Source organism: Brassica napus, chromosome C2 (assembly GCF_020379485.1).
Source record: "Brassica napus cultivar Da-Ae chromosome C2, Da-Ae, whole genome shotgun sequence".
Taxonomy (NCBI): Eukaryota; Viridiplantae; Streptophyta; class Magnoliopsida; order Brassicales; family Brassicaceae; genus Brassica; species Brassica napus.
In genome coordinates this window covers 5,555,847-5,577,903 of record NC_063445.1, presented here as the reverse complement: position 1 = coordinate 5,577,903, position 22,057 = coordinate 5,555,847, and the positions used below count along the sequence as shown (strand labels likewise).

The following is a 22,057-nucleotide window of genomic DNA, read 5'->3' as shown; positions in this document are numbered from 1 at the left end:
TTAGAGTAATTTTATTTTATTATTATATATATAATTTAGATAGGGGGAGAGTGAGAGAGAGTGGGAAGAGAGGGAGAGAGAGAGTGGGGAGAGAGAGGGGGAGAGCCAGGCCGGGAGAGAGAGGTGCGGCCAGGGAGGGAGAGGGAGGCGCGGCGAGGGAGGGAGGCACGGCCGTGGAAAGGCAGGAAGAGGCGTGCCCGGGAAGGGAGCCCGGGGAGAGGGGAGTGGCGCCCCGCTCCCCGGGGAGTGGCGGCGCCCCGGGGAGCAGGGGATTGGCGCCCTGGGGAATGGCGTCTCGGGGATTGGCGCCCCGGGGATTGTCGCCCCGGGGATTGGCGCCCTGGAGATTGGCGAGATTGGCGCCCTGGGGATTGGCGCCCTGGGGATTGGCGCCCCGGTGTGAGAGGCGAGTGGCGCCCCGGTGTGAGAGGCGAGAGGCGCCCCCGGTGTGAGAGGCGAGAGGCGCCCCAGGGTGAGAGGCGAGAGGCGCCCCTGGCACCGGGGAGAGGCGCCCCCGGGGAGAGGTGCAGGGAGAGGCGCGGGTGCATGGGGAGAGGTGCATGAGAACAGGGAGAGGTGCACGAGGAACGGGGAGAGCACGGGGAGAGGTGCATGGGGAGAGGTTCCCTGGGGAACCTCAGGGAACCTCTCCCCATGCACCTCTCCCCGTGCTCTCCCCGTTCCTCGTGCACCTCTCCCTGTTCTCATGCACCTCTCCCCATGCACCCGCGGGAGAGGCACGGGGAGAGGTGCCCCGGGGAGAGGCTCGCCCGGGCGGAGAGAGGAGGAGGAGGAGAGGTGCGGGGAGAGGCGCCCGGCCGGAGAGGTGCATGAGAACAGGGAGAGGTGCACGAGGAACGGGGAGAGCACGGGGAGAGGTGCATGGGGAGAGGTTCCCCAGGGAGAGGTGCCCCGGGGAGAGGCTCGCCCGGGCGGAGAGAGGAGGAGGAGGAGAGGTGCGGGGAGAGGCGCCCGGCCGGAGAGAGGAGGAGGAGGAGAGGCGCGGGGAGGGGAGAGCCCGGGGAGAGGTCCGGGGAGAGGGTGAAGAACCCTAAGATAGGGAGGATCACTTTAGCTGGGTGTTGGATATGATCCGAGAAGGCAAACAACACTTTTGGAACTGAGATGGATTGAAAGGATCGTCAAGAGATGCGGAATGACTCTTGATATACCCACGATCTAAGGCTAACCACCTAAGAAAGAATGAATGTGTTGGCTAACCACCAAACAACACACAAAGATGAATTGGCTGACCACCAAATCAACAAGCCGGTTCACACCAATGAACTAGCTAAAGAACTCTCTCTCTCTCACTCAGAGAAGAAACAAAATAAACAACCAAAACTCAACTGATTTTATTGATGAAATGGACTACATATTTATAGTGTTTTGTAGTCAAAGACAATTAAAGAAAATGTGGGAAAACAATGCATAGAAAATATAAATTTGACTAGATCTAGTCAAGGCACGGAAAATGGAGAAGACTAGATCTGGTCAAGGCACGAAAAATGGAGAAAACTAGTCAAGATGTCCAGGTTCATCCGAACCAGATGGATGCACGGGATAACGATAAGGACGCTTGCGGGACTGTCCGGATGGTCCGCCGGATGATAATGCATGTCCGTCTTCGGTTTCTTCACCACCCAAGTCAAGTCTGGCATGATCCAAGTCAAGTCTGGCATGATCCTCATCAAGTCTGGCATGATCCACGTCAAGTCTGGCATGATCTTTCTCAAGTCTGGCATGATCTTTCTCAAGTCTGGCATGATCTTTCTCAAGTCTGGCATGATCTTTCTCAAGTCTGGCATGATCCAAGTCAAGTCTGGTACGGTGAAAAACATGAACCTCAGTTGAAATGTTCAGAACGTCCTGAACTCCATGCTGAGCTGGTTCCTTGTAATGATCTGTGGACTGCGGCACATCATTCCCTTCCTCTTCAAAAAGATTTGTTCTCAAATCTGAAACATTAAAAGAAAAGGATTATAAGCAAAAGAACCATAATCAGAACGTTGCTCACCTTGAGTTCGGTCCGGTTTGTGAATGGAAGAAAATCCTTCTTTATGACCACAGTTTTGCTCTCCACCTGACCCTTCCTTCGGTTCATGTGCATAGTCATCGAAAATTGGTAAATGGTCTTCCTTTTCAGGCTCGGTTTCAATTTTCTCCAAAGTCACCAACGATTTCTGTTTTTGGCACTTGTTGGCATAATGACCGACCCTATGGCATTTGAAGCACCTGGTAGAAAGAGTCTTGCTTGTGGTTTTCACAGCCTTGCTTTTATCAGAAGACAACACATTAGTTTTCAAATCAGAATTTGAAGGAGAAGAAGAATTACTTTGTTGTTTTGGTGCAGAAGAAGTGTTGGTGGTTCCCTTCTTTTTGAGTTGCCGGACAACATGAATCGCCTTATGCAACATCTTTTCCAAGCTGGCATAAGTCTGAAGCTCGTTCTGATCAGACACATCACGGTTGCTTTTCTTGGCTTTGGTGAAGGGACAATCACCACTCCTGATCCACTTCTCATCATCATCGAACTTGTTTTGTCTCTTCCTTTGGTTTCTTTGTTTCTGCACAAAATCAAACCCATTAGAAGCAAATTGTTTCTTATTTCCAAAAATCATTTGCTCTTTTTCTAACACGGTTTTAAAAGGAAAGTAAACGTCTTGTTGTAGTTTTGATTTCTTGAGAAGTCCAAACATCCTGAAAACACTTAACAAAAGAGTTAGCAAATAAAAATCTTCACACTCTCAAAGTGTTTAGCTCACGATTTTTAGGTGATCACTCAGAGTTCTTTCCACTGGTTCAAAGGATGATAGGCAATCAAAATTCAGCAATCAAAATCCAAAACAAACTTTTGTGGGAAAAAGAAAAGAGAAAGAAAAATGAAGAGAATTTTGATATGGATCCGCCTTAACTGTCCTAAGGCTGGGTTTCTCTTCAGCCAGCAGGGTTTTATAGAATCACAGGCTCAAGAACACAAAGTAATGTCTCAAACTCAAACTCTTTATTAATCTCAATGCTTAAGAAACTCTCTCAAAACTTAAGCTCTCAAACTCTCACAACTCATAAGTTATGCAACACTTTGCATCTCCTTATATATAACTCAAACTTTCCTAAACTCATTAGGAATCACAAATAGATATTTTCCTAGTCTATAACTCAATAAAATTAGGTAACTTGTATCTCAAGCTACTTCAAGCTTATCTCAACATTCTCCCCCTTAAGCTTGAACTCCTCATTTGACAAATCCTCAATGCCTATCAAATCTCTTAGCTCCTTGAATTTGATTCTACCAAGTGACTTCGTTAGTATATCAGCTTTCTGCTCATTTCCCGGAACATGCTCTACTTCAACTTGCTCGTTCTCAACACACTCTCGGATGAAGTGGAACCTTCTATGTATGTGTTTACTATGTCCATGAAACACAGGGTTCTTCGTAAGTGCGATTGCAGATTTGTTGTCCACTCGAATTGTTACTTTCCTGCACGTTTCTCCAATGATCTCTCCCAAGCACTCTTGAAGCCAGATGGCTTGTTTTGCTGCTTCTGTGGCTGCCATGAACTCCGCTTCACACGACGAGAGTGCAACGATCTCTTGCTTCTGAGAACACCATGTTATGGGATTCTTCTCGAGATAAAACACATGGCCCGTGGTGCTCCTCCCATCATCTTCATCAACATTATGAGACGCGTCGCTGTAACCACTCATATGGTTACTCGCGCCGTTATCAAGGTACCAGACGTTCTTGGTGTCGGAATCGGCCTCGAATTCACTTGGTTTTACCTTTTGCTCATTCAAGTAAACCACCTCATGCATCATCAACTCATCAGCTTCTTGAGTATCTTCATCTTTCTTTTCAACAGTTTCCTGGAGTTTAAGTAGCCTATCTGGACAATCAGCTACAAAGTGTCCAAGTTTATCACATCGGTAACAGGTGATGTGGGAAGCATCACGTTCTTGATTATATGAACCGTATTGGTAGGATCCAAAACGGCCACGTCCTCTCCCTCTCCAGTTAGAACGGCCTCCCCTTCCAAGGAAACGACCTCCATAGTTACCCTCACGGCCTCTGCCTCTGCCACCGTAGCCTTCTTGTTGATTCTCCATATTTGCATACATTAATTTGCTTTGGTCATTGTTTTGCTCATCTTCTTCCTCGCAAATCCTCTCCTCATAGGCTTTCAACCTTCCAATGATATCTTCGAAGCTTGTAGTATTTAGGTTAAGAACTTGTTCCAGTGAAGCTACAATGTGAATGTATTTTCTCTGGGGCAAGCTCTTCAAGAACTTCTTTACTAGCTTCGATTCCTCAATTATCTCACCGAGAGATGCGGATTTAGACGAAATCTCTGATAACTTTCCGACAAAGGTATCTATTGTGTCTTCTTCCTTCATTTTTAACCTATCAAACTCAGCCATTAACGTTTGCAGCCTTGCCTCTCTTACTCTTTCAGCTCCGACGTGTCTTGTTTTGATCGCATCCCATACTGCTTTTGCTGTGTCAAGATCCCCGACCTGTAGTGTCAACACCTCGGGGATGGATTGAAACAAGAGTGCAATGGCTACATCGTTTTTCTCTTCATCCTTATTGCCGGGATCTATAGACTCCCATACCTTATTCACCTTTAGAGCAATCTTCATCCGCATCGCCCAAACCGTATAATTTGTAGAGGTAAGCATTGGGAATTTAATAGAGGACGACCCATTCTTCTTGTTACTAGTCTCGGATTCTTCTTTGATGTCTCCCATTGTTCTCGTGCTGGCTCTGATACCAAATATAGAATCACAGGCTCAAGAACACAAAGTAATGTCTCAAACTCAAACTCTTTATTAATCTCAATGCTTAAGAAACTCTCTCAAAACTTAAGCTCTCAAACTCTCACAACTCATAAGTTATGCAACACTTTGCATCTCCTTATATATAACTCAAACTTTCCTAAACTCATTAGGAATCACAAATAGATATTTTCCTAATCTATAACTCAATAGAATTAGGTAACTTGTATCTCAAGCTACTTCAAGCTTATCTCAACAGGTTTCTGTTCCACCACTCCCCCTGGATTTCTCTTCAGAAGTGATTCAAGCCAAAACTTTTACTCTTTTTTTTTTTTTCTTGATAGATTTTTTTTTTCTCTCTTTTTTTTTTTAATAACTGGCGATCACAAGGGAGTAAAGGAACAGCCCGGATCCAACAAGAAATAAAAATAAAATCGTGGAGAGATGAGAAGATGAAAAGATGAATTGAAAACAAACCAGCCAAAGTGGCTCTGATACCAACTGAAGAACCCTAAGATAGGGAGGATCACTTTAGCTGGGTGTTGGATATAATCCGAGAAGGCAAACGGCACTTCTGAAACTGAGATGGATTGAAAGGATCGTCAAGAGATGCGGAATGACTCTTGATATACCCACGATCTAAGGCTAACCACCTAAGAACGAATGTAGTGTGTTGGTTAACCACCAAACGACACACAAAGATGAATGGCTGACCACCAAATCAACAAGCCGGTTCACACCAATGAACTAGCTAAAGAACTCTCTCTCTCACTCAGAGAAGAAACAAAATAAACAACCAAAACTCAACTGATTTTATTGATGAAATGGACTACATATTTATAGTGTTTTGTAGTCAAAGACAATTAAAGAAAATGTGAGAAAACAATGCATAGAAAATATAAATTTGATCTGGTCAAGGCACGGAAAATGGAGAAGACTAGATCTGGTTGTCCAGGTTCATCCGAACCAGATGGATGCACGGGATAACGATAAGGACGCTTGCGGGACTGTCTGGATGGTCCGTCGGATGATAATGCATGTCCGTCTTCGGTTTCTTCACCACCCAAGTCAAGTCTGGCATGATCCAAGTCGAGTCTGGCATGATCCAAGTCGAGTCTGGCATGATCCAAGTCAAGTCTGGCATGATCCTCATCAAGTCTAGCATGATCCACGTCAAGTCTGGCATGATCTTTCTCAAGTCTGGCATGATCTTTCTCAAGTCTGACATGATCTTTCTCAAGTCTAGCATGATCCAAGTCAAGTCTGGTACGGTGAAAAACATGAACCTCGGTTGAAATGTTCAGAACGTCCTGAACTCCATGCTGAGCTGGTTCCATGTAATGATATGTGGACTGCGGCACATCAGATGGAGAGGTCCGGGGAGAGGGAGAGGTGCAGGGGGGAGGCGCCCGGAGAGAGGAGGAGAGGCGCGGGGAGGGGAGAGGTGCACGGGGAATGCACGGGGAGGTGCCCGGGGAGAGAGAGAGAGAGAGCCTCCCGAGTAGAGAGACCAGGGAAAGAGAGAGGCCGGGAAAAGAGATAGGCCGGGGCCGGGGAGAGAGAGAGAGAGGCCGCCGGGGAGAGAGGGAGAAGCCGGGGAGCCGGGGGAGGGGATAGAAGCATATTATAAATAATTGATGTAATGACGTATTGTAATTGATGTAATCTTGCTAGCAGGTGCAGACCAGAATGAACATTATATATAAAAATTATTTTATGTATGAAATATTTTTACATACTATGAAATAATAAATATATATTGAATAATTAAAATTCAGTAACTATTCTATATATAATTAAATTGGTGTGAACATATAAATCAATTTTATTAATCCAAAAAATATTTTTTTTATATTTGATAGGATATGTAATTAAATTTAAATGATACTAACATACATAGTATATTTTAGTATATTTTTAATATTAATGTCTACTAAATGATGATTTCTACTCATATATTTTTTTTGATCATTTGTATCTTTTACAGAAAAATGTTTAAATTACTGATAACAAAATTTTCATTGTGGGATTAATAGTTTTAGTAATTTATATTTTTTTAAAAATAATTTGTCAATGTTCGTTTAAAAATTTTATCAAAAAAAATTGTTCAAAGTAAATTTTGAAACTAAAATATTTATGTATTTTATATGGTTTATAGTTTAATTTAAAACGATATATATATATATATATATATTAATATTAATAATTAATTAAATTATACTTTTTACTTATATAATTTTGTAATCATTTGTATTTTTTCATAACAAAAATTTTAAACCATGAATCACAAAATTTGAATGTTAGGCTTTTAACAGTTTTAGTTATTTATAGTCGTTTTTAAAAATTCAAAATATAACATATACAGAAAAATCTAAATTTTTATTATATGGTTATTGTGCTTGTTTAATTTATTTAATAATTTTAAATTAAACAAATATGATAGAAGATACACTAATGTTTTATCAAATATTTATTATTCAAAATCATTAATTGTCATATATACTTTAGCCACATTAGATAATTCCGTAAATTTTATTTAAGAAAATAATAAAGTACATTGATAATGAATTTATTGTTAGTTTAATAAAAAACTTATTATATAATTAGATGGACCAACATATTTATCTAATGATTCTAAGAATCATCTTAGTGATGACATGTGGCTACAAAAAGAAGTTGTAATGCTTCTCAAATAATATAGGGTTGACGTCGATTGGCCCCCTGAACTACTCAAACCAACAATTTTTCCACCCCGACTTTCGACCTCTTCAATTATCCCCACAGACTAACAATTGCATCAATTTTCCACAATTTTGGTCAATTAAAGCAAATCACGTTTTCACTAATAAAACGCGTTTAAGAAATCTGATTGCCCATTTACAGACCCGATTAACACTTAACCCGACCCAAATCCTCTAACCCGAATTCCCAACTAACTTAAAATTGTCGCGTTCTCTTCTTCTCTCTTAAAAATTAGGGTTCATCCTACGATTTGGAGGAAAAGAGAATTGGGGCTAGAGTTCATCGAAAAAATCCCAAATTGAGGAGAGTGAGAGAAATCTAGAGTTTGTGAACGATTCATGGAGGACGACGAAGGAAATGGAGATGGTCAGGTACATGTTCATTCCTCTGCGACAATGGAGAAAGACGACGCATATGGAGAAAATTTGGTCGATGTTTCTGTAACGACAACAACGATTGATCAAGACGAAGCAACTCAAGAGTGGAGCATTCCGGTTACTCATCTCAGTGAAGAAGAGGCAGAAAGATTGACTGCGGTTCTTGTCCAGAATGAAGATGAAGAGGAGGAGTACTGGGAGTATGAACTGGGAGAAAAGCCGAGCAAAGCCAACAAAAAAGAGAAAGAATCTGAGAATGATGCAATTGGTAATGGCGAAGAAGATGAAGAAGAGCTTGAGGATAGGTACGAGCATGAAATCGAACAATCAGTGGCTGAGTTTGAGGATGAGGAGGTCATTAGGAGGAATACTATTCCAGATAGCTCGGATGAAGATGAAGACTACTTCGATGTTAGAAATAGGAAACGCAAAAGATCTGAGGATAAACTAGAAGTGGGAACAGCTTTCTGGTCTAGGTTTGAGTTCAAAGAAGCTGTCTTGGATTATGCTCTTACGAAAGGTCGAAACATTGAACAGAGCAGATGGGATAAGACGAAGCTTAGCTTCAAGTGTGGGATTAGAGGTAAATGCAAATGGAGAGTTTACTGTGCCTTTGATGTGCCTACTCAGAAGTGGTTAGTGAAAACAAGGTAAAAATATCATATTTGTACACCCAATGGGAAATGTAAACTCTTGCGAAGCCCGGTTATAGCTAGGTTGTTTCTGGATAAACTGAGAGAAGACAGTGGGTTAATGCCTGAGAAGATTCAAGAGCAGATAAAGGAGACCTGGAAACTCATATCATCACGGAATCAATGTCAACGAGGAAGAACATTGGCGCTAAAATGGCTGGAGAAAGAGTATGCTGACTGATATTCCGTGTTTTTAACGGTTTTAAACTCGTTTTGGAGCAATTAAATGGTCGGTTTTAATTAATGTTTTGGTCTATTTGATGCGTTTTGGTGTTCTTAAGTGTAATATGCAGGTTACTAGATAGCTTGAAAGAAAAGAACGCATTCGGGATTTATTCAGAAGCAAGATGGACCGAACAATGGACCGAATGAAGTATTGATCGCACAGAGCACTAGATCGACCGATCCGGGATATGTGGATCGACCGATCCTAGGCTTTCATACACGAGATCGACCGATCCGGGCCATGTGGATCGACCGATCTCAGGCGCTACGGGCTCCACACGCACACACGAGCTTTTCACTCCTTTTTACCCACTCCCCTCAATAATTCACAAAAGAACTCGACCTTTGAGACTCAGAAAAGACCAGGGGCGACCAAGAAGGAGATTTACAAGTTCTAGAGAGAGATTTGAGAGTTTTTGTTCATGTTTTGTGTGATTTGTGAAGATTTGTGAAGGAGTTCATCTCAAAACCATTTGGAGAAGATCTTCTGAACCTTTACTCTGTTTTAATACAATCTTATCATGTTTTCTTCATCAAAATCGTTTTGTTCTTGCTTAGTTATGTGTGAGTAGTCATCTAGTTGGGTTTAGGGGTTCTCATAGGGGATTTCTTGATGTTTTGATTCATAAAACGTGTGTAGACTAAGGGATTACGTTTTGGTTCTTCATCTAATGGATTTCTTACTGCTTGAACTGAATTGATCACTTAGTTCATGATTTCAGATTGTTTGATGCACCGAAAGTGATTGTTTGAACTTCCGAAAATACTTTAGATGAGCAAAGTGTCCTTAACCCTCGGAAGTTGATGTTATTGCGCTTTGTGAACATATTGAACCTGTTCTTAATGCTTGTTTAGAAATTGAAACTCAGCGGAAGTTAGTGTGGAGATTTCTATAACATAGAGAATTAGCGCTACGGAAGTAGGTTAATTCTAATATCGTGTTTGAGTTCTAGACGGTTCTTAATATATCCCTGTGTCTGCCATTAATTGTATCTTGATTAAAAAGAAATCCCTGAGAATTCCCAATGCCCAACGTTTGTTTTAAAATAGTTTTCAAATCGTTTAAATCATCTTTTTACAGCTTGTTTATGTTTTGTGACACTAAGAAAATTAAATAAAAACCATCAAAAATATATCTTGATTCGCTGTAGCTATTAACTTGTCTGCAACTCTACGTGTGATCATCGGTCCCTGTGGATTCGATCCCGCATTACTACTGCGTACTTTACTGTGCACTTGCAGTTAGATAATCGGGTTAAAACTCGAGACATCAAGTTTTTGGCGCCGTTGCCGGGGACCATTTGGTCACCCTAGAGTTAATGATCAGTTTAAGACTATAGCATTTTCTTTATTTTGTCTAATGTTTCTGTCTTTCTCTTTCTGTTTGTGTTTTCAGGTGAATGAGCGGATTTCATACTAGAAGCAAAGGATCATCGAATTTAATACCTTTGGAGTTAGAGCTCGGCCGCCTAGAGAGACAAGTGAAAAAGAAAAGACTTGAGTCCGCTGAAGAGGTTGAAATGGCTGAACACCAAGAAGACCAATTTCAGGACAACCCGCAAAATCCAATTCCTGTAAATGAACGAGAAGGCAACAATGCTGGTGATAATCAGCAGGCTGGTGTAGCTGCAAGACAACAGGCTGGAGACTATGGCATGCCTAGGATGACGCTTGCACATTATGATACACCAGATGCATTCTATGCCGATCGTTCTGGGATTCGCCCACCTCCCATTGAGAGAAGAGACTTTGAGATCAAGACTGGTCTCATTAATTTGGTGGAGAAAAATCCGTTTCATGGAAACCCGTCTGAGGACCCGATGTATCACTTGGAGCATTTTGAGCGAGTCTGTGACACCAGCAGACATAATGGAGTTCCTCAAGGCGCTTTGAAATGCAGGTTGTTCCCGTTTTCCTTAGCTGATAAAGCTATCAGATGGTTAAAGTCCATCCCTCCAGGATCTCTTACTACATGGGAAGAGACAAGAGCTGCTTTTCTACAGCATTTCTTCACCAAGTCAAGGTCCACATATCTGAGAAGCAGAATTGGAAGCTTTCAGCAGCTTGATTCAGAAAGCTTTCATGAGGCTTGGGAGCGTTTCAAGGAGTACACACAGGACTGCCCTCACCATGGCTACACTGATGTGAGTTTGCTGAACATTTTCTATAATGGAGTTCATGAAGAGAGTCAAGATGCCATGGACACAGCAAGTAATGGTGATTTCATGACCAAGACTGTTGAAGAAGCTTACACCTTGCTGAACAACCTGTCATCCAGCAAAGCAAACCGCAAGTCAAGGTTTGACACCAGCCAGAAGGGTGTTGGTTATGAATCCAAGAAGATAGATGAGCTGAATGCCAAGATTGAGATGCTTCTCAAGAGAGATCAGAAATCTGTGAAATTTGTGGAGGAGCAAGGCTATCGTTCCTCACAAGAAACTGTTGGTGATGATTCAGATGATATGCAAGCTGATGTGAACTACATTGGTGGTCAAGGAAACTACAACAGAGCTACAATCAGAACCTTGGATGGAATCAAAATCAGCAAAATAATCTGTCTTACCGAAGCAACAATGTGGAGAATCCACAACATCAGTCCTACCCTCAGGCAGGAAACAGGCAGAACCAGAATCAGAACCAGAGTGTGTTCAACCAAGGATTTCAGAACAGAAATCAATATCAGGGGAACAACTCGGGCAACTCAGGATTTCAGCAAAGGCAGCAGTACAACAACTATCAGAATCAAGGAAATGCCTCTTCGTCACAGCCTTCTCAGGATAACGAAATTAAGAAGATGCTGCAAATGGTGCTAGAAGGTCAGAAGAATAGCACTGCAGAGATAAACACCAAGGTGGATAACATGTATGGAGAGCTTAATGGGAAGTTCGAAGCTTTGAACACCCATTTGAAAGTTTTGGAAAAGCAAGTTGCTCAAACCGCCTCCAGCAGCAGAACAGCACCTGGATTTCTACCAGGGAAGTCAGAGACGAATCCCAAGGAGTTTGTGAATGCTATAACACTTAGGAGTGGAAAAACGATTGAGGAATCGAAAGAGAAAGAGATCGACCGATCTCAAGAACAGATCGACCGATCCAAGGGAAAGGAGATCGACCGATCCGGTCCATCTGGATCGACCGATCCCGTGTCGACGAAGCCAAATTCCTCTGAACCTGAAGAGGTGTATGTGGCGCCTCCTGCTTATGTTCCTAAGGCTCCATACCCATCCAGACCAAGGCAGAAGATCAAAGAACGTGAGTACGAGAAGCTAAAGAACCTTGTTGGGGAGTTACATGTGAGATTGCCATTTGTTGAAGCGGTGAAGATGGTACCTTCTCTTAAAAGGTACATGAAGGAGATTCTTACCGATAAGATGAGCCTAGAGCGGGGTGTGTTGATGCTCAATGAGGAGTGTAGCGCAGTTCTACAAAATGTCATGCCTAAAAAGCGTGAAGATCCCGGAGCATTTGTTCTACCATGCCGCATTGGATCACTTACTTTTGAGAAGAGTCTCTGCGATCTGGGTTCAGGAGTGAGCCTAATGCCTTTCTCTGTCTCTGAGAGGCTAGGCATGACGAACTACAAACCTACAAGGATCTCCTTGGTCCTTGCTGACCGATCAGTGCGAAGACCAGTCGGTGTACTAGAGAACATCCCTGTTGGTGTTGGAAAGGGATACGTGCTTACCGATTTTGTAGTTCTGGAGCTGGAAGAGGAACCTAAAGATCCTCTCATTTTGGGCAGACCGTTTTTAGCTACTGCTGGAGCCATGATTGATGTACAGAATGGGCATATAGACTTACGTCTAGGAGACATGGCGATGAGATACAATGTGGAGAAGGTGCTGAAAAATCCGACTATTGATGGACAGACTTTCTGGGTTGATACATTGACTGAACTGGTGGAGGAAATGGATGAAGAGTTGCACACTGATGATCCTCTACAAGTCGCATTGACCCAAAAGGAGAGTGAGTTCGGGTTCATGAACCAAGAAGTGGTTGGATTTTCTGAGATTTTGGATTCAGCCTCACCGATTGAGAAGCATGTCGCCTATGTCAGCCTTGAAGACTCAGGCACCGATAAAACCGTCAAACCGTCATCCTCCCAACCAGATTGGAGTGAGGAGAATGCTCCAAAGGTGGAACTTAAAGCCCTCCCAGCTGGGCTGAGGTATGCATTCTTGGGACCGAATTCCACATATCCTGTTATTATTTGTGCTAACCTGAATAATGTGGAGACCGCTTTGCTTCTTTCAAAATTGCGAAAGTATAGAAAAGCATTGGGGTACTCTTTGGATGATATTACAGGTATTTCTCCAGATCTTTGCATGCACAAGATTCACTTGGAGGATGAGTCAAAGACGTCCATAGAGCACCAGCGAAGACTGAATCCCAAACTGATGGAAGTTGTGAAAAAGGAGATTCTAAAGCTGTTGAGTGCAGGGGTGATCTACCCAATTTCAGACAGCACTTGGGTGAGCCCGGTTCATGTGGTTCCTAAGAAGGGTGGCATCACTGTCATCACAAATGAGAAGGATGAGCTGATTCCTACCAGAACAGTCACAGGGCATAGGATGTGCATTGACTACAGGAAGCTAAACTCAGCCACAAGGAAGGACCACTTCCCACTTCCTTTCATTGACCAGATGCTGGAAAGACTAGCCAACCACCCCTACTACTGTTTTCTCGATGGCTACTCCGGGTTCTTTCAGATACCCATTCATCCAGACGACCAAGAGAAGACAACATTCACCTGCCCATACGGTACTTTTGCCTACAGGAGAATGCCCTTCGGATTGTGCAATGCTCCTGCAACTTTCCAGAGATGCATGATGTCGATCTTTACTGATCTTATTGAGGACATTATGGAGGTTTTTATGGACGATTTCTCAGTCTACGGTTCTTCATTTAGCGACTGCCTTGCTAATCTGTGCAAGGTGCTGGAAAGATGTGAGGAGAAGAACTTGGTGTTAAATTGGGAGAAGTGTCATTTCATGGTGAAAGATGGCATTGTTTTGGGTCACAGGATATCAGAGCAGGGTATCGAGGTTGACAAAGCAAAGATTGAAGTTATGACCAGCCTACAGCCTCCCAGGACAGTGAGGGATATTCGGAGTTTTCTGGGACATGCCGGTTTCTACAGGAGGTTTATCAAAGACTTCTCTATGATAGCGAGGCCACTCACCCGTCTGCTGTGCAAAGAAGCGAAGTTTGTTTTTGATGCTGACTGCCTCGCTGCGTTTCAGATTCTCAAGAAGTCTCTAGTCAGTGCTCCCATTGTGCAGCCACCAGATTGGGACTTGCCATTTGAAATAATGTGTGACGCAAGTGATTACGCGATTGGAGCTGTTTTGGGGCAGAGAAAAGACAAGAAACTCCATGTGATCTATTATGCCAGCCGAACGCTTGATGATGCTCAAATCAAGTATGCTACCACTGAGAAGGAGTTGCTGGCAGTAGTTTATGCTTTCGAGAAGTTCAGGTCCTATTTGGTGGGCTCGAAAGTAATTGTGCACACAGATCATGCAGCCTTGAAGTACCTGATGACGAAAAAAGATGCTAAACCGAGACTCTTAAGGTGGATCTTACTCCTACAGGAGTTTGATATTGAGATCAGAGACAAGAGAGGAGCAGAAAATGGAGTGGCAGATCATCTTTCCCGAATGAGAGTGGAAGCTGAAACACCACTGGATGATACATTACCCGAGGAGAATGTCTATGTGATCACCTTGCTGGAGGATGAGTATTTGGATCAGGCTGATTGCTGTGCCATGAGACAAATTCAGGATGATCTCCCATGGTTTGCAGACTTTGCAAACTACCTATGTGCTGGAATTGAACCACCGAACCTGAAGGGATATGAGAGGAAGAAGTTCATGAGAGATGTGAACCACTATTACTGGGATGATCCCTTCCTCTACAAGAGATGCTCAGATGGTTTATTCAGGAGATGCGTTCTGGAGAATGAGATGCAAGGGATTCTTTTCCACTGCCACAGCTCAGAATACGCAGGCCATTTTGCAACATTCAAGACGGTTTCTAAGGTCCTGCAGGCTGGTTACTGGTGGCCTACACTTTTCAGAGACGCCCATGAGTTTGTCTCAAAGTGTGATGCATGTCAGCGGAAGGGTAACATCAGTAAGAGAAATGAGATGCCCCAAAATTTCATCCTTGAAGTTGAAGTTTTTGATGTATGGGGAATTGATTTTATGGGCCCTTTCCCATCTTCTTATGGAAATGAGTACATCTTGGTTGCGGTTGATTATGTCTCCAAGTGGGTGGAAGCAGTAGCCAGCAAGACAAATGACTCTAGTGTTGTCAAGAAAATGTTCAAGACAGTCATTTTTCCAAGATTCGGGATCCCGAGAGTGGTTATTAGTGATGGAGGCTCTCACTTCATCAACAAGACGTTCGATAAACTGCTGAAGAAACATGGAGTAAAGCATAAGGTAGCTACACCTTATCATCCTCAGACAAGTGGGCAGGTTGAAATATCGAACCGAGAAATCAAGGGGATTTTGGAGAAGGCTGTAGGCAAAACAAGGAAAGACTGGGCTGTGAAGCTTGATGACGCCTTATGGGCGTATAGAACCGCCTACAAGACTCCCTTGGGCACCACTCCTTTTAATCTGGTCTATGGAAAGTCTTGTCACCTACCTGTGGAATTGGAGTACAGTGGTTTTTGGGCAACGAAGTTGATGAACTTCGACATTAAAACCGCAGCAGAAAGGAGGATGGTTCAGTTGAACGAGCTGGACGAGATTCGGTTGAACGCCTATGAGAACACCAAAATCTACAAGGAAAGAACTAAGGCATGGCATGACAGAAAGATAATCCCGAGAGACTTCGCTGCTGGAGAAAAAGTCCTTCTGTTCAACTCTAGACTCAAGCTATTTCCTGGAAAGCTTAAGTCTCGTTGGTCCGGACCCTTCACCATCACAGAGGTTAGACCTTATGGAGCTGTTGTCTTGGAAGACAATGGGAGGAAATTCACCGTCAATGGGCAGAGGCTAAAACCTTACTTCACAGATGCAAAACCCGAAGAAGGAACCAATATTCCTTTATCGGAACCTGATCTCGCCTAAGGACAACAAAATAGTCAGGCTCGCGACTTTAAACAAGCGCTGAGTGGGAGGCAACCCACATGGTTTGATTTTCTTTCTCTTTTGTGATTATGTTTTTTTTTTTTTTTTTTTTTTTTTTTTTTTTTTTGGTGTGAATTGATTTTTGGATGTGTTTTTTAGATGATTTTCAGGCATGTATCACGATCAGGCAGAGATCGGTCGATCCAACGCCTATGGATCGGTCGATCTAAGGCGCCCACGGCACCGCTGCTGGACCTGAGGCAGCGGAGGACTCTGATGATGATGGAGCCTTGGAGAGGCGCTCCAAGAGGCGTACTGACCGCAACGCCTGATCGGTAATCTCTCTTGGAATTATTTTCACACCGAGACGGTGTGAAGTAAGCCTGGGGAGGATGCTACTTATGTACCATATTGCTTTTATTTCTTTTATTTTCTTTGTGTTTTAAAAACTCTCTACGTATTTTTCTCAGACCCTGTGATGATTATTAGACTACTTCCTTGTGTGTTGTGCTTTACATTTCATATTGACCATTTTTCAGGACTGTTAGCGCAGACAAACCGAGGAACCACTTGACCAAACAACCTCTCCTTAAATCTTTTATCAAGTCTCGGTGAATTGTAGTCGACTCAACTATTTTTGACCATTAATGAATTTAATTTCTTTTGACCAGGAATCAACATCAGGAAACGGTACACCATATACACATTCAGGATTTTCTTTACCACATTCTACCACTCTTTAATAATCCTGAATGGCCAGACTCATCAATAGTTTGGTACCTCACCTACACCTTACCCTTTTATTTCATCTCCATGCATTCTTACACACTGATCATATGTGCATACATGTGCAAAAACAATGGAGAGATTAGGGTAGACATGGTTCATCCGACTGCTTAGGTAGGATCGGAACATTTAGGTGGTTAGACACGGACCTGTGTGTCTAGAGGTGTAAATAGAAAAATTGGGTGTTGTAAGTGTGTGATTGCATCGCAGTGTATATATTCGATTCCGGTTTGTATAAGTTTTCCTAAAAAAAAAAAAAAAAAAAAAAAGATATGATTCGATCGATTACCACAAAACATTTGCAAGTAATCGGTCCAAAAAAAAAAAAAAAAAAAAAAAAAAAAAAAAAAAAAAAAAATTTATTCATGTTTATATCTCATTCAGTATATTTGATTTAGACATTTTATTTTTATTTTATGTACTAGAGATGATGCTTTGTTTAAATTTGGGGTTAGAGTTTGAGATTTGTTGGTTTTTGATCATTTGAGACTTGAGCAGTTCGAAAACATGGTTATCAATATACTCGGTCTCTCCAGCGATTTTGCATAATGTTTTGCATTTTTTTTGTTATCGCTGATACCCACAAACACTTGAGCCTCACCTAATTAAACACTAAAACAGCCTCCCAAACACCAAGCCCGTTATACCTGATGGAGATATCTTTGGTGGAAAGGTCACGCCCTTTTTAATGAATGTAAAGAGTTGATTACTTGAAACTGAGACTTGCAGGTCTGAAATATGGAAAGGTTTGCGCGGTCTTGGTGGGGATTTGGAATGAAAGCCTTGACAGTCTCTGATTTAAGTGGTTAGCGAAATCACAAGGTAAGGTCTACTGAGGGTTAGTGAGCTCCCAAATTTTAATCCGCTTTACTTGAGGACAAGCAAAGATTCAAGTCTGGGGGAGTTGATATTCCGTGTTTTTAACGGTTTTAAACTCGTTTTGGAGCAATTAAATGGTCGGTTTTAATTAATGTTTTGGTCTATTTGATGCGTTTTGGTGTTCTTAAGTGTAATATGCAGGTTACTAGATAGCTTGAAAGAAAAGAACGCATTCGGGATTTATTCAGAAGCAAGATGGACCGAACAATGGACCGAATGAAGTATTGATCGCACAGAGCACTAGATCGACCGATCCGGGATATGTGGATCGACCGATCCTAGGCTTTCATACACGAGATCGACCGATCCGGGCCATGTGGATCGACCGATCTCAGGCGCTACGGGCTCCACACGCACACACGAGCTTTTCACTCCTTTTTACCCACTCCCCTCAATAATTCACAAAAGAACTCGACCTTTGAGACTCAGAAAAGACCAGGGGCGACCAAGAAGGAGATTTACAAGTTCTAGAGAGAGATTTGAGAGTTTTTGTTCATCTTTTGTGTGATTTGTGAAGATTTGTGAAGGAGTTCATCTCAAAACCATTTGGAGAAGATCTTCTGAACCTTTACTCTGTTTTAATACAATCTTATCATGTTTTCTTCATCAAAATCGTTTTGTTCTTATTTAGTTATGTGTGAGTAGTCATCTAGTTGGGTTTAGGGGTTCTCATAGGGGATTTCTTGATGTTTTGATTCATAAAACGTGTGTAGACTAAGGGATTACGTTTTGGTTCTTCATCTAATGGGTTTCTTACTGCTTGAACTGAATTGATCACTTAGTTCATGATTTCAGATTGTTTGATGCACCGAAAGTGATTGTTTGAACTTCCGAAAATACTTTAGATGAGCAAAGTGTCCTTAACCCTCGGAAGTTGATGTTATTGCGCTTTGTGAACATATTGAACCTGTTCTTAATGCTTGTTTAGAAATTGAAACTCAGCGGAAGTTAGTGTGGAGATTTCTATAACATAGAGAATTAGCGCTACGGAAGTAGGTTAATTCTAATATCGTGTTTGAGTTCTAGACGGTTCTTAATATATCCCTGTGTCTGCCATTAATTGTATCTTGATTAAAAAGAAATCCCTGAGAATTCCCAATGCCCAACGTTTGTTTTAAAATAGTTTTCAAATCGTTTAAATCATCTTTTTACAGCTTGTTTATGTTTTGTGACACCTAAGAAAATTAAATAAAAACCATCAAAAATATATCTTGATTCGCTGTAGCTATTAACTTGTCTACAACTCTACGTGTGATCATCGGTCCCTGTGGATTCGATCCCGCATTACTACTGCGTACTTTACTGTGCACTTGCAGTTAGATAATCGGGTTAAAACTCGAGACATCACTGACCAGTTTGCTCACCTACGAGGTTATGTGAGAGAGATTGAGAAGACCAATCCGGGTTCGAGCGTGGTACTTGATACTATAAGTAATGCAGCCAAAGAAGATGTATTTGATCGGTTCTATGTATGCTTTGAGAAGCTTAGGAGCTCGTGGAGAGGGACATGTAGGCCAATAATAGAGTGTGGAATCTTGCTTGGAGCTACAACAAGACACAGTTCAAGGAAGAACTTACAAAGTTACAGGATTATAGCATGTCCTTGTATGATGATGTGATGAAGGAAGAACCAAAAACTTGGTCATTGGCGTACTACAGACTAGGGAGCTTTTGCGAGGACGTTGATAACAATGCGACTGAGTCTTTCAACTCCACTATTACCGGAGCTCGAGCTAAGGCTATTGTACCCATGTTGGAAACAATAAGAAGGCAAGCAATGGTCAGAATTGCAAAGAGACACAAGAAATCTGAGAGGCGGCAAGAGAAGTTTACAAAATATGTGGTCGAGATTCTCAAAGCTGAGAAGGAAGATGCCGACAAATGCATAACAACTCCTTGTACGCATGGTGTGTTCGAGGTACGTCTCGGTAATTCTGGTTACAACGTTAACACTTCTAGGAGAACTTGTACTTGTGGGAAGTGGCAGATCACAGGAATACCGTGTGAGCACGCATATGGTGTTATGATAGATGCTGGGTTAGATGTGGAGGATTATATATCTGAGTTCTTTTCCACTAGTCTATGGAAGATGACTTATAACCAGTCCATAAACACGGTTAGAGGGCCTCGGTTTTGGATGAAAAAGGGTAGATATAGATTAGTTGTAGAACCACCAGAACCTACACTTCCTGGGAGGAAAAAAAAGAGTAAGAAAAAGAAATTCCCGAGATTCAAAGGGAAAAATGAATCACCAAAGAAGAAAAAAAAGAAGGTTGTTGAAACACTTGGAAGAGAGGGACGAATCATGCATTGTTCCAAGTGTGGGGAAGCCGGCCACAATGCTCGAAAATGCAAAATCCACCCAAAGAAGAAGATCAAGATTGAAGCAGAGGACCCAAAGAAGAAGAACAAGACTGAAGCAAAGGACCCAAAGAAGAAGATCAAGACGGAAGCAAAGGACCCAAAGAAGAAGATCAAGACTAAAGCAAAGGTATTTGGGTTGTATCTAGTTTATTCAATGTTCAGGTCTTTATTTGACATTGTTTTTGGCTTCACATGACGTTGGAAGCTCTGGAGGAGAAGTCATTTCACTCACACAGCCATCTCAAACAAGCACTTGAAGAAGTCTAGTTTCTGTGTCACGGTTTTAAGAACTCTAGATTGTGTTTTGTGTTTCACGGTTTTAAGAACTCTAGTTTTGTGTTTCACGGCTTATGTGTCTCTATTTTCTGCTTCACGGCTTGATTATGTTTTTCTCTGTTTGATCTTGATTGTAAGAAATGAATGTTGGTTATGAATGTTATGAAACAGCTTATTTTCTTATGTATGTTAGTTATGAAACAGCTTATGCTCTTATGCTTTTCTTGTTTGTTCATGTTCTTGATGATGGTATTGTCTTTAGGATGAAACAAATGACATAAAAGGTCTCTAAAACAACACACAAATTGCTTACACTTGACACTTAAGGTGTTCACTATACCAAAAACAACACAGTGACAAACAACACATTGACAAACAATACAACAGAGACAGTTACCAAAGCTTACAACAAAGCCATGTAATGACAGCTAGACAACCATTCTTCTGCAAAGCCACATCCTCTTCACTTTTCTCAGTCTTCCTCATATCTTCTAAATCTTCTTCAACTGTTCTTTGTCTTGCTTCAACTAAAGAAATCTCTTCAGCTAAAGCTTCATCAACCCACTTGAAAATATGGTCTTCCCCTTTTCTCTGCAATAAAAAATCGAATTCACTTGTACATTGTAGATAACTCAAGCCAACAACATATGATGAAGGAAGACGGGTTCACGTACCTGCATCGCCATTTCACAACGATAGAATCTCCGAAAAGGATTCTTATTTGTCTTTGAAACAAATGTTGCAATCCCTTCTCCGCACCAGCAGTGTGTTGGAACACCATGAACTCCGCTGTTTCGCCATGAACAAGCGCCTCTGATATGCCCAGAAACACATTGACCAACCCGTAAGAAACAAATAGAAGAAAAGAAATTGAGAGAAGATTTGATAAAATACCCAGATTTCGTTATGTATGATGCACTCCTACTTTTCTCCATCGTCCCAATTCTCTTTTCCCCCAAATCGTAGGATGAACCCTAATTTTTAAGAGAGAAGAAGAGAACGCGACAATTTTAAGTTAGTTGAGAATTCGGTTAGAGGATTTGGGTCGGGTTAAGTGTTAATCGGGTCTGCAAATGGGCAATCAGATTTCTTAAACGCGTTTTATTAGTGAAAACGTGATTTGGTTTAATTAACCAAAATTGTGGAAAATTGATGCAATTGTTAGTCTGTGGAGATAATTGAAGAGGCCAAAAGTCGGGGTGGAACAATTGTTGGTTTGAGTAGTTTAGGGGGCCATCAACCTATAGGGGATTTTCAACACATAATGCGGCCTTGTGTGACTGACGAAGAAGTCCAAAAAATATTATTGTCTTTGATATTTTAACATGTCCAAGTGATTACTAAAATAATTTTATATCATGGTACATATACATTATGATTGATACACATGAGATAAGATTGACACAAAAAATTTAAAGGTGTTGCTTACAAAATTTATAGTATTTTGTTTCTCAAAATTGTGATATTATTATAAAAATTTATGCAATCTCTGTGTATTATGATATTTAATTAGTTCTAAAAATTGCATGTATCTATTCTATTAAAATAGAGTTTCATAATGTTACTATTTTTATTAAGTTATATTATCATTTCATTAATTATAAAATATAACATAATAATAAATAAGGATATTAATAATAAACGAGTTTTAACAATAAATTTGAGTTTCATTTTTAATTATAACAAAATTTGTTAAGAAAAATCTAACAAAAATCTATTAAAAATTTTAAATATTTTTATGATATAATGCATAAATTAATTCTCTAATTAGTAACATAATATTATTATAAATTAATATTAGTCAAATTGTATTATAATTAAAAAATGAAAAAAATTCTATGCTATTTTTTTAAAAAAAA

The 22,057-nt window shown here is 41.3% G+C and overlaps 2 protein-coding genes and 1 non-coding gene across 3 annotated transcripts; 2 read left to right on the top strand and 1 right to left on the bottom strand.

The window, feature by feature from the left end:
• Window positions 1-7,856: 7,856 nt before the first annotated feature.
• On the top strand, window positions 7,857-8,549 carry LOC125582125 (glutamic acid-rich protein-like). Its single transcript, XM_048748644.1, has one exon. The coding sequence runs from the start codon at window positions 7,857-7,859 to the stop codon at window positions 8,547-8,549; it is 693 nt and encodes a 230-aa protein (XP_048604601.1).
• Window positions 8,550-10,842: 2,293 nt separating this feature from the next.
• Window positions 10,843-10,949, bottom strand: LOC125582716. The gene has a single exon (XR_007320172.1). It is a non-coding gene; the product is annotated as a small nucleolar RNA R71 (small nucleolar RNA).
• Window positions 10,950-19,155: 8,206 nt separating this feature from the next.
• LOC125582124 lies at window positions 19,156-20,490 on the top strand. Its single transcript, XM_048748643.1, has 2 exons — window positions 19,156-20,049; window positions 20,461-20,490. The coding sequence occupies exons 1-2, from the start codon at window positions 19,156-19,158 to the stop codon at window positions 20,488-20,490; spliced, it is 924 nt and encodes a 307-aa protein (XP_048604600.1).
• Window positions 20,491-22,057: the final 1,567 nt, after the last annotated feature.